The sequence below is a fragment of the Eumetopias jubatus genome, unplaced genomic scaffold (assembly GCF_037043125.1).
Source record: "Eumetopias jubatus isolate StellerSeaLion01/CBP00866 unplaced genomic scaffold, mEumJub1_p1.0 scaffold_9, whole genome shotgun sequence".
Lineage (NCBI taxonomy): Eukaryota > Metazoa > Chordata > Mammalia > Carnivora > Otariidae > Eumetopias > Eumetopias jubatus.
In genome coordinates, this window is record NW_028274815.1 from 52329729 (window position 1) to 52342875 (window position 13147).

The following is a 13147-nucleotide window of genomic DNA, read 5'->3' on the forward strand; positions in this document are numbered from 1 at the left end:
GCAAAGTGGGCATCACAGGAGTGCAGCAGGCAGCTCCCAGCTGCTCCAGGCCTGCCTGCTCTGAGCGTTTATGGCCTCTGTGTGTGGATATGGCATCATCAGGCCGTAGCTCTGGGAAGATGCTCATGGGCTCGCAGAGGGGAGGCATGTATATAAGGACTGGTGCTCCATTTGGGGCCGTTAGTTGCCCACACAAACCCACATAGATTACAAAGTATAAAGTTGTTTCCATGCCTGAGATAGGACAGTGTTTGTCTAGTGCTTAGCAAAAGGGGTGAAAATCAGAATTCTGGCTTGTGTTGAAAATCACTGCTACTCGTGGCAAATAGCAATGGGCATGGCATATTCCTTAGCGGTAAGAAGGGGAGAGATACAGGAACTGTTCCTCTCTGCAGAGTGAACTGAGATCATTTAGATCAGGCTGCAGCCCACAAGGTGGGTGCCCATGCAGGGAAATATGAAGGTTATGTCATTGTACCACCATTGTCACCCACCCGCCAGTAGCCAGGATGAGGAACGCCAAAAGTGCCACAGGGCCAAGAATAGAAATACCCCCTGCTACTGGGGTGGGGGTGGCGAAAGTTCAGTACAGTGAGCAAAAATGTTAAAAACTCTGCCATTTATACCAAGTGTTCTCCTTGGAGTCCCTCTTCTTGGGATCCTGGTCTTGGATTCTCTTTTGAATGCTGCGATTCCTTAAGATAGGCCAATGCTGCTTCTCTTTTGGAAGATGCCCATGGGCCCATCATCAGAGGGCCTGGGGGGCCAGGAAAGGCAGCCTAGAGTGTGTGGTGTGGGCCAACTGCTCTGGGCTCACCTCCGCTGAGTTTCATGCTCTTTGGCTCCTCCTCAGCTTCAGAGCAGTGCATTCTCAAAGGTCAAGATGAGGATGCGACATTAGGAGAAAGGGCTATGGGGTCTGAATTTTAGACCCTGTCATGGGCTAGAGGGGTCAAAGGATTTCTGAAGCTCACATAAGGTCCAGCTGGTGAGCTCCCCAGAGCCAAGGGCTCCACAAAGTCTCCCAGGGATTTTTGCCAATGTCCCCCAGGGACCTGCAGTACAGGCAGGTTGAAGATCCGAGATTCAGGACCTTGGCCCCTTGTAATTTATGACTTTGTGCAAAACAGGACTAACAGTTTGGACTAAGAACGCTGAAGCCATTGTGTGTTTTGCATTTGACTTCCTGCTGTGTGCTGTGGCTTGTGCAAACTGTTGAGGGTGGGAGGAGGGCATGGTGGGGAATGGCTGGCATGAAGCGGGCTTGAGCCAATGCTTTGCTTGCTGGCTTTTGGCTAACTGACTTTGGGCTGTCGACTGTATTTGCCTAGTGGTGGCTTGCAAGCATCCACAGGAGGGATTGCAATAAACGTGTGTCTTCCTTCTGCTTGGGAGCATCCTTCGATTTTATTTCTGGGGCAGAGGGTGGACTCCCTGCATTCATCCAGGCAGTTGCAAAGAACCCAGGTCTGGGGGTGAGGTAGCCATGGGAAGGAATGAACAACCCCTACCCCAAGGCCCTGAGCTGTTTCCAAGGAGCTGCATGCCACGCTGTCCCTAGCAAGACCACTGGCAGCCACATGAGTCTGAAAGGAAACTCGGGCCTGGGCCCCAGCTGCGGCATTCAGAGAGCAACACACACTCTGTGGTTAACTTTCAGTCTACAGAGAGCCAGCTGATGTCCAAGGGCGATGCAGATACCAAAGACGACTCAGAGGAGACCATGCCCAACCCCTTCAGCCAACTCACTGACCAGGAGCTGGAGGAATACAAGAAGGAGGTGGAGAGGAAGAAACTAGAACTTGACGGTAAATAACGCCGGGTCGCCCAGAGTGAAGGGAGAGCTGGGGGCACCCAGAGGGGCAGCAGAGCAACCAGCAAGACTCACTCCTGCCAGTGGCCCTGGGACACCCCCCCCGCCCCCGCCTGGCAGGGCCCTCAGGGCTGTGTCTAGCCTTGCCTCACCTTCATGGTCAGCCTTCACTTCTCTCTCTCCTCTGTCATATTCTCAGTTTGCCCTTCCTGCCCCATCAACCAAGTCACATTCTTACCAGCATAATGCTGTTACTTATGTAATGGTCCTCATGGCTCAGTGCCTAACGGTGATGCCATGCTGCCATGACCTTGTCTGAGCCTCTCACCTGGGTTTAAAGGAGTTAATCCTTGTAGAGCACTTAGAACAGGGCCTGTAAGTGTGGCTTAGGTCAGATAAACATTAGCTATGATAAGAGAATTATAATAGTGATAATTACTATTAATCTATCAGGTCCAGTATAAACCTTTTAGCCTGGCAATGAAAACTCCCACCAGCTACCTCTGGTCTTTTCCTTATTCCTTTTTTATTTCGAAATCTTCAGTCAAGCCCATCTCTCCATGTTGACTCCCAAATATGCATATTCATGATAGCTTGTATGCTCTCATTCATGCCTTTGTCCCTTCCTGGCACGGTTTCCCTTCTAGGCTAGGCTGATCCGAGAACTTCCATCTCAAGCCCCCTTCAGCTAAAAAAGCCCTCTCTGTCCCTCTCCACCCCCCCTCCCCACTTTGAGCTGGCCCTTCTCTTTGTTTCAAAAGCACTTGGGGTCTGAGACACTGAAGAATTCAGCTCCTGGTTTTGTCCACCAGGCTAGGCTTTCATTCCCTCAGGGCAGGGTTGTCGTCCACGATCCCCCTTCCCCCCACCCAGAGTCAGCCATCTTCCTGGGCACAAGCAGGCCCTAGAAAAACCCTTGCTAGCTTGCTTGGAGTTCTAATGGGACAGTTGAAAAAGTAGATAGAAAATGTGGTGCTTTATATCCCTAGAGGTATTTGGGCTGAACATGAAAATTAGATAAACAATAAATTAGCTACATGAAAACAAATCATGGGTGGGACGCCTGCAGTCTTGGGCTCCACATCAGGGCTAACATTCCACTGGCAGATGTGCCTGGATGGAGGAAACAGAATATGACTCTGACTCCTCCCATTTGCCTCCCCCTGAATGTAGCAGAAATTTAAAAAAGTTTGGGGGGAGCAGCTAACTTCAGCTAGGAGAAACGAGGGCCAGCTGGAAGAAAGCTTTTTTTTTTTTTTTTTTAATGTTCTCTCTCTGCCCACCTTTCCTCTGTTTGACGCCTATCCTGAGGTGGTTTTCTGTATTTTCAGGAGAGAAAGAAACCACTGCAGAGGAGCCTGGCTCACCTGTAAGGTCTGCACCAGCTTCTCCAGCGCAGAGTCCAGCGAAGTCAGAGACAAAGAGCCCTGCGGTCTCTCCCTCCAAGTCTTTAGACGGTGAGTGGAACTGAGCAGCTGGAAGGGAGGAGGTGCCTCCACAGCTTAGAAAGGGGTCTGCATGGAAGGCAGGGCAGATGTGCACACTCCAGGGACCCTGCCTTTCAGCAGGTCTTGCCTGCTACCCAAAAAGCTTTCTGTTCTGCCATTTCTAGGGAATCTGAAATAGGGGTTTCCAAATTTAAGCTTGTTTCATTCACAAGCTGTGACAACACATCTTACAATTTAAGTCCCTGTCTAAGCAATAATGAGTAAGTTAATGATTGACACACAGCCTTCTCACCTCTCATTCAGACTAGGTTGGCTGATGGGTCTTTCTAGGTGCACCAGCCCAGTGCTCAGACTTTAATGTGTGTAGGGATCGCTGGGATCTTGTGAAAATGAAGATTCTGATGCAGTAGGTCTGGGGTGGGACCTGAGACTGTATATTTCCAACAAACTCTCAGGTAAGGCTGATGACGTTATTCTCAACCTTTGGAATCTCAGTACATTGGAATTACCTGGGGAGCTTGAAAAATCCTAACACTGGCCTGGGTCCCACCACAGCACCCCCAGTGGTTCTCAGTTAAATGGTCTGGGATGGGGTAGAGAAGAGTACACTGGAGTTTTAAGATCTCTCCAGGTAAATCTAATGTGTAGCCCAGGCTAAGAACCACTTCATTAGATACTAGTTTAGAGAACTAAGGTCTAGGCCCAATTCAACCACTAATTAATAACTCAACTGCTAATTTTAGAAAATCAGATCATCTTTGTGCCTCAGTTTCCTTGTCTGTCAAATGGGACTACCAATATTTTCCCCTTTTAAGGTTCTTACACATAGAAGGGAAGCTGTAGATGGGAACATAAAGAATGAAATACAAAACATAAAAGAAATAAAAGAAAGAATAAAAACATTTAAATGTAAGATCTGTTTGTGATTATAATTAATAATATACATACGGTAGATAATACTGCTATTATGGTCTGTACCACCTACATCATAAAAGTGTCTTTATTGAGCTCCTGGAATCACCCTAGGGCATGAACCCTCCTCCCCTGGGGCCCTGAGATTTTCCCTGTTCTGGATAGAATGACCACATGTGTGGATGCTGCTAGAATCCCCCAACCTCTGAGCTCCCTCCGTAGGCAAATTGCTGCCTTGCGTGCAGTCCCAGTGTTGCCAGAGGAACCCCATCTGCTTGTGGCCAGAGCTGCAAGTGGATGTCCCCTCACTGTTTGTGTTCATTGTGTCTCATCCTGGTGTTATCAACCTGTCTCCACAATGTCTTCCTTTCTCTTCCCATTTGTGCCTTCATCAAAGGAGTTTCCTCCGATTCTGAATACTTGTCTCTGTAGTAAGTATAGAGAGGCTGTTTACTAACTCCCTCCAATACTTGCAATGGGGAAGGGAGGACTTCTTCAAAAAGAAATGTGTTTCTCCCCAGCTTTTTCTTTGGCAACCCTGACTTGGGGAGGATTCCTGGCTATAAAGTTCATGACCAACTCCACATGTTCTATGCATGGGCTAAGCTTCCCTCTAGGATATACACACATAGGATGGACTCATGCACACACACACACACTCATCCTCACATGGGGCATACCATCCAGAAGCAACAAGTCTGCACAGTGAAAGGACAGTGGGGCCAGCTCCTGGGCAGTCCCTGTGGGGGAATGCTTATGGCCCTCACTAACACATCTGCACATCTGTTCCTAATGGCCCCTCCAAGGAGCCCATAACCTCTTCTAGGGCTGAGGCCCAGAGCCTGAATGGCCCTAGGATCAACTGTCTTATAGAGATGCCTAGAGCACCTGACCTGACCATGTCTTCAGCATCCCTCAGGGCATGCACACCAGCCACAGGAGGGAAATCCAAGCTGGAGAGGCAGCTTATGGCAGCAGTGGGACAAGGGGTAGTAATTGCATTTCAGCTCCTGGGAGCCCCTTGGAGCAACCTCTGCTGTTCAGAGGGACAGAGAGTGGAAGGAGGGGTGTATGACAGGTAGGATAACTGCTTACCCACCCCTGACATCATTGCCAGTGGTAGCATGGTTTCTGCCCAATCTGGTCCAAATCTGTGCCCTCATGGAGGGGTGCACCCTGGTTGAATTGTTAGAAAAATCAAGATCCTCCCTGAAGACTCTTCTCATAGTATAGACAGAGCTGAGCCTACATGATGAGGCCAGAGTTGTAGCTGCCTTGGGTGACCAATGTGGAGCAGGGCAGGGTGGCCATGGCCATGCTACCAATGGCTTGCCCAGCTCCTCAGGGCAGGCAGAGCTGACCCTCGCACACCTATCAACGTGTACATTTTCACATGTAGCTCACCCACTGAATCAGGGCTGGCTTTTCACTCTGTGTCAACATGCTCTCAAATGCTCTGGTGTGGGGTCACCTCCGTGTCCCTCCTCATCTGTCTCTTACCCCATCAGCCTCCCTGAAGAAGACTCTTTCAAACCCTCTTTCTTCACATCTGGTCATCTCTGTCATCGCCTTCTCTTTGACCAGCTCCTGATCCCTGCCCCTGCTGACTCCATCCCCCAGTAACCTCTCAGGAGCACTAGCTCTGCCTGCCAAGAGATAGCCCTGCATTCAGCATCAGAAGATCATCGCTGTCACTTACTGATTTCGCCATCTCAAATAAGTCACTTAAAAACCCTGCAGAATGGGGGGCTGCCTAACACGAATCCTTGCCCTATCCTAAGTCATTGCATTGTTATTGGGATAAAATGAGCAAATGAACACAAAAGGGCCTTGTAATGTGCTTCCATCTATTAGTTCTCGTTATGTACTATGTTTTTGGGATTGTGAGAGAGAATATAGGCTTGCTGTTTTAAGCCACTGAACTTGGGGGTGGAGGTTGTTATGCAGCAGTAGATAATTATTAAATCATGGTGCATAATAAGAGCTGGTTTTATGGAAATTAGTTTTCCTGTGGGTTGACTAGGCTCAGCTGGATGGTTCTGTTCCATTCAAGTCAGCTGCAGCTGCAGTCATCTGTGAGCTTGACTAAACTGGAACTTCCAAGATGGTGTTCTCATGTCAGGTGCCTTGGCAGGGACAGCTGGAAGGCTAGGGTCAGCTGGGACACTGGGATGGCTGGGTCTCTGTCTCTCTGTCTCTGTCCATGGGGTTGTAGGCCTCTCCACGTATGTTTCCATCAAGGTAATCAGACTTCATTACATAGTGGCTCAGAGCTCCCCAAATTCTGAAAGCAGGAACTTCTAGGCCTTCTTAAGTCTTCAGCCTAAGGCTGGCTCGGTGGCACTTTCTCATCATTCTGTTGGTTACTGTGCACCAAGGAGCCAGACCAGATTCATTGTGGGAGGGGACCACACCCAACTATGTCCTCCTAAATGACACATGAAAGTGTAAAATGGATATATTGGCAATAGATTTAAAGAAGGGCAATATCATTGTCAAATGTCAGGAGAGGCTTGAGCCATACCAGAGAGTTGATGAGGCCAACTAGCAGGTGATGTGAGGAGAGGAGAATGGACAGAAAGAAGGTTGTGGTTAGACGAGTGTATTGATTTCAAGACTATTGCCAGGTGATGACCATGGGGACACAGGTTGAGAGAGGAGGGGAATGTGGGTCATTGGAGTAAAGGGCCTTAGAGAACTTAGTAGCTGGGTGATGATAGGACATGGGCCGAACAGTAGGAGGATGGGAGCTGGGGTCAAGGTGTTGGGTACTAAAAGAGAGACAGTCCTCAAGAGTCATCTGGAAGAGGACATTGACTTGCCCAGAGAATTTCAGAAGTTAGGAAAGACCAGAGTTTTCCCATAGTCAAACTAGCCCATTCTAACTGTCCCCAAATTTACACCCCTCTGTCCCATGTTCCCTGTAACCATAAATTTCTCCAGTCTTTACCCCTGTCAAGAACCTTAGTTTTTTCCTAAAACTTCTTTCCTGCCCATTCCATCTGTAAGTCAGACCAGTCATACTTCACCCATTACTCACATTCCTATAGAGGGGAGCATGCCCAGTACCTTCTTGTGGTGTGAGATCTCACACAACTCACACACACAACTCACTTACACACACCAACACTCACACAGCACACCTACACACTCATTCACAAACTCATATGGCCACACACAAACTCAACACAACTCATACACTCCACCCACACACTCATACACCACACTCCCATGCTTATTCACACAGCTCACTCTACATTCATACACTTACAAATTCACACATACAAACATGTTCTCATACATTCACACACTCCTCTCAGTTTCACATAGTGAAAAGAACAAAAAACTGAATGTCAGGAGATTGAGATCTGCTCACTCTTACTACTTAGTTTTCATTTCTGTAAAATGGGGAGGAGTTGAGCTAGATGATCTGTAAATTTCTTTCTACTTTTAAGAGTCTGTGGTTTTATAATTTCCCCTCCTACCTCCCCATCCAGGCATTTCAAAGCTTGAGTGGAAGCAAGGTGGGGAGAGAGTAGGAAGGAGGAAAAAAGGCAGTAGGGGGGCTTAGTTTCTGGGGGTCTGAGCAGCTGTGGCTTTGAACATGGCAGCAATCCAAACAGGTTCCCTCCAGGTGACCACTAGAATGGGCCAACCAGGCATCTTCCCCTTTGGTTAATCCTTTTATCTTGGAAACATGGGGTCCATATCACTCAAGGAATTCCATTCTCCCTCTGCCTTCCCCTCTCTGCCTACTGGGGAGATATTCCCCATTTTTCCAAAAGTTCCTCTCTGGTATAGGAAATGAAATGGGTATAAAAACATGTAATTTCCAAGTTAACTAACTGGAATTTAAGTAATAGCTTTAAAAAACTTTAATTTCTGTATTTTTACTGGTGAAACTGAATGGGTTACAACAGTTCTTAGATTCTTCCACTGAGTTGTATGTGTTACTGGTCTCCTCCTTCCTACAGCCTCTCTCCTCACCTGGGTCTGTCCCCTCATTTAGTCCTACAAAAGCTCTCAACTGGGCCCTAGCTGGGCCCCCTGCCACGTTTGGACACCATTCCCTGTTTACATTTGTGGACAAGACCCCAGAGTAACAGACTTGCCAAGGGCCTGTTCCCAGAGCAGGCTGTGTGGAAGGGGGTACAGGGTTTGGGTGAGAACCCTGCCTAACCCTTTCCCCCTACAATGTCAGCCTGTCCCTCCTGTTGCTCTAGACTTCTTTTATAGAATTGCCTAGAAATGGTTCTGTTAACCCCATATGGAAACTTTCACCAGATGGAAATCTTATGGGTCATATCTCTTGATCTTTTTCTAGAAGGTGCTAAGAAGACAGAAACAAGCAAAGCCACCACAGAGCCTGAAACAACACAGCCAGAAGGAGTGGTGGTCAACGGGAGGGAGGACGAGCAGACCGCAGAGGAAATTCTCAGCAAAGGCTTGAGCCAGATGACCACCAATGCCGACACGGATGTTGATACCTCTAAGGACAAAACCGAGTCGGTCACCAGCGGCCCCATGTCCCCAGAGGGCTCACCTTCCAAGTCTCCCTCCAAAAAGAAGAAGAAATTCCGAACCCCATCCTTCCTGAAAAAGAGCAAAAAGAAGGAGAAAGTGGAGTCCTGATTGGTAGCACCCTTGGGCTCCCATCTGCACCCTCTCCCTCCACCCCTTCCCTTCTCCCATCTCTGTCCCTGGAAGCACAGGGCCAAAGAGGGATAGAATAGGACCCTGGATCACACTCTGAGGAGGAACTTAGAGATTACCCAACCAACCCCTCGTTTTACAATTGCCCCAGAGAAATCAGGTGACTTTCCCAAGGTCACACAGCTAGTTAGTGGCAGAGCCTGCACTAGAATTGGGGTCTCCTGGCCCCTAGTCCAGTGCTCTTTCCACTACATAACACTGCCTAGTTGTGGGCCACCTCTGTGAAGATGCTGTCCACCAATCTGAGCCCAGGGCAGAAGGCCCAAGTGGGCTGCAAGCCCTCACAATCTCAGATCAAATCAGACAGGTTGAGACTTCCCCTGAGCAAGGTCCTTTTCCTTGCAGGAATCCAGTCTCCTGTTAATGGAGCTGTCACAGTTTAGAAATCTCTCTTTTCCATAGGGTCCCTGCCCTGCTGCTCTCAGTAACCAGACAAGTTGCCCTGTCCCCTACACCAGAAGTTTATCTTTGTTCCCAAGGTCTGATGGCTTAGCTTGTGCTTCCCCAACCACTAACCCTGAGCTTTCTTCATGGAACCTCCTGAATGATGGATGGATGAAGAATTGTAAGAGTGGGCAGACAGAAGGGCAAGCTGAGTCAGCCACAGGATTGGGAATTATTTAATCAATATAAGAAGCCAGGAACTTGGCCCATTTGAATTGTGCATCTCAGGCGCTTCAAAACTAAAACCAAATTTAACTTAGAGAAAAGTTGTCTCATGCTCAGGGCAGAAATTTGGGGAAATTTAGATCCTCTGTTGGCTTTGGGTTGTACAAGGAGGATCAAAACAACACAGGAAATGCTATGCCTTTCTAGCTTTGCATGATACATGGAGCAATGTGGCTGTACCCGTTTCTCTCCTATCCGGCAGTCAGGTGTCCCCTGACCTTCCTTCAAACCTGGAAGCACTGGCTCACAGACTGGAACTGGCATCTTATTCTTGGCACCTTGACCTTGGCTCCTTTGGTTTCCGACTCAGTCACTCTGGGTCCAGCAGAGGAGAATGAGATGAGCCCTTGAGGATTCATTCCTTGGATCAGCTATCAGAAAAATCAGCTTGAGTGTCCTTGCCCTGTCACTATCTGTCCATCCTGGGGCCTAGTGAGAGCTACAGCTGCTGTTGTAAATGCCAGCACTATCTTTTCATATTCTTCCACGGGACATCGAATAATGAGCATTGTTAGCTCCTAAAAAATAGACAATCCATTCTCTTTATAGCACAGTGTCTTCAAAGAGTATTTTTCCTTTTTGTCCTGATTATTGTGAAAGTACTTTTGAAAGTTCTTAATCACAGTTTTCCACTTTTGAGCACTTACTTTCTATATATAGACACTGTGCAGGCTTTTCCATGCGTTACACCCTTTGACTGTCACGATAATCCTGTGATGTGGGTAAGATATTCCCATTTTACCAGTAAGAAAACTGAGCCCCAAAAGGACAATTGACTTACTCCAGGTGACTTGGCTAGAAAGATCCAGAGCCTGGATTTGACCCCTGGGTCAGTCTGAGTCCAGAGCCTTTGTTCTTAACAGTTACGATGATTAGAAAACTTGAAATCCCCAAGGCCGGGGGCTAATTTAGTTCAGGACCCATTTCTGTGATTTGTTTCCACTGTGTAATGTCAGCATTTGAAATGAAGGCAGGAAACTACCTGTGTTCTCCCTCATGAGTGCACGTTAAGCTCCTGATAAATGTGGATTGTGGCGAGGCCAATGTGGACCTCTGATGAAGGAGAGGCAGGAGCCTTCTGGTTGGGCCACAGTATTTGGGGGGTGGGGCTATTTCTTGAGAAGAAAGGAAGTTGACACATGGCTAAAGAGAACCCAGTACTGCATCTCTCTAGAGCAGAGTCCTAACTGCTACCCCAGCCCCCACACTGCTCTACTTTCTGATGGGCCTTGTGATGGGCAACCCAATGGTCAGGGGCATCCAGTGCCTCACACAAAGTCCATGTTGTGGGAAATGCCTTTAAGAGCCAATCCTTTGATGCCTTCTTTGAAAAAATAGATTTCACATTCATTCCTTCATCCCTCACAATATTTGTTAAGCACCCACAGAGCACCAGGCATTATGCCATCATTAAGAGAAACCACTCATTGTGCCTAGGATCATCAGCAGCCAGCAATGTTAAGAGAAGAGTGGAGTGGATTACCATTGACGCAGCTTTTCGTGCTTGAGTGGTTGTAGCTCAGAGATGATGTTGATTGACTCTTCGCATTCAACAAACTCTCTTTATTCCCTTTACAACAATGAGGCCTCATTTAGGTGAAAATGCCAGAGTCTTGCTGGAGGATCATCCTTGGGATTTATGCCATGGGTCCACCTTATATTTATCCATTTGTTCATCCTCATGCATTCGAACAAAACAACCAACAACAAAAAACCCCATGAGCTTGGGTCATGGGTTAAGTCTGAAGGCAGAACATAGTCCCTGCCCACAGAAGTTTTTAAGTATAGGAGGCTTATAGACAAGTTACGGAAAGGGCAAGGGGGCAGAGGGGACATAAGGAAGTAATGATTTATTGTCTTCTGGACCAGAGAAACTTTCCTGAAAGATGTGATGATTGAGTTAGGTTTTCAAAGAAGAATTCTCCAGGAAGACAAAAGTGTCGGTGGGATATTCGTGCCGAGGGAAGAGCATGTGCAAAGGCACGGAAGCACAAAACTCCACGACAGGCCCACTGAGTCATGCAGTAATGCCAGAATGTAAGGTATAAGGGGGGGGGGCGGGGGCTTTGTTTCATAGGTGAGCAGGGCTGGGTCAGAGAGAAACCTACAGAAGTGTGCAACTAGATTTTATCCTGAAGGGGGTTTGGAGCTGCTGATGGCTTACATCAGGGTGTCATGATCAAGCTTGAATTTTACAAAAATCCATTTGGTGGCTGGAGAATGACTTGGAGAGGAGTGCGGTGAAAGCCCAGGAGATCTCCTAATGAGGACCTTCTGAAACGTCAGCACTGAAACATGCCTGGTGGCCTGCCTTACACTACGTTTTCCTTTATAGCAAATAGCATGCTTCTGGCACAGAATTTTGCTTCCCTAACGGTCTTTGGATAAGGCATCTTAGGAAAGATTTTCAACAAGGAGAGGGAAACATTCGAAGAGCTAATGCTTGGTGCGGTTTCCGGGTTTGTTTCATCTCGCTGCAGAACTGCCACGGGAGCTGTTGAGGCCCTCTGCCCATTTCTTGCTCTCCCTCACGTGTCAGCAGTGGCATGCTTAGCGCCAGGCTCAAGGTGGTGCACTGGATGCTGTAGCAGGAGACGTGCAGTCCAAACAAAACCATAGGCTTTTAGGGAGAGGATGGGGCGTTTTCTTTGGATCTGGATAAAAGTTGGCTGAGAATTTCGACCAGTGTCTGTCTGGAGAAAATGTCTCTATGGAGAGCTCAGAGTGGTAGGTAGGAGGGTCATTTCTAGTGAAGGCACTGTACTTGGATATGCCGCAGAAAGGGATGAGAACATGTGAGCCAGTCTGCAGTGTGATGGATGGCTGAGCTGGGCAGGGGGGCCGTTTTGAGGCTGTTTCCATGGGGCAGGGTGGGGAGGCAGAAGGAGAGACGGTTACAGAGGGACAACTTGGTTCCAGTGACTTTCCGTGCACTAGTGGCTGGCACCCAGAAGTGATGTGGGAGAACCGTCCACACCATGTGACCTTTCTCAAACTTTGCAAAAAGCTTTGCCAAGAGGCAAGCCTCTAGCACAGATCTGTGCTCCATTAGAGCTTCCTGGCCTGTAGTGACCCAAGTAACTGTCCAACTTCGGCCAGGTTACACACAGATAAAAATAACCTCCCCCAAGGGGCGCCTGGATGGTGCAGTTGGGTAAGCTTCTGACTCTTGGTTTCGGCTCACGTCATGATCTCAGGGTTCTGGATTGGGTTCCATGCTCAGCGCAGAGTCTGCTTGAGATTCTCTCTTCCTCTCCCTCTGCCCCTCCCACTCATGCTCTCTCTCTCTCAAATAAATAAATCTTTTAAAAAATAGTCTCCCTCAACAGTCCTGTAATGAAAATGGGGTTCTTCCTCTGCAGATAGAAAAGTTCTTTTTAAGGGACTTGCAGGGATTTGGATGAGGACCCTGGTCTGTAAGAACCCCACTGGAAAGCATTGCTCTCATACTATGGATTTATGTATACTGAGCCATGAATCTTCTCCCAGTGTTTGATGCACTGAATGTGGCAAGGCAGACATTCAGATATCATTCAGCACCGTCATAACAGGGCTACTGCTGTCCTAACAGGCCACTTCTCTGATTACCATG

At 48.0% G+C, this 13147-nt stretch overlaps 1 protein-coding gene across 2 annotated transcripts in view; it reads left to right on the forward strand.

Annotated features, from left to right (window-relative positions):
- The window catches only part of ADD2 (adducin 2), a 103960-nt gene extending 92379 nt beyond the window's left edge, over window positions 1-11581 (forward strand). For both annotated transcript variants that reach the window (XM_028116370.2, XM_028116369.1), the window contains 3 exons: window positions 1661-1808; window positions 3145-3270; window positions 8498-11581. In XM_028116370.2, coding sequence (XP_027972171.1) covers window positions 1661-1808; window positions 3145-3270; window positions 8498-8805 — 582 coding nt within the window. In that variant the 3' untranslated portion in view covers window positions 8806-11581. The remainder of the gene's footprint in view (window positions 1-1660; window positions 1809-3144; window positions 3271-8497) is intronic.
- Window positions 11582-13147: the final 1566 nt, after the last annotated feature.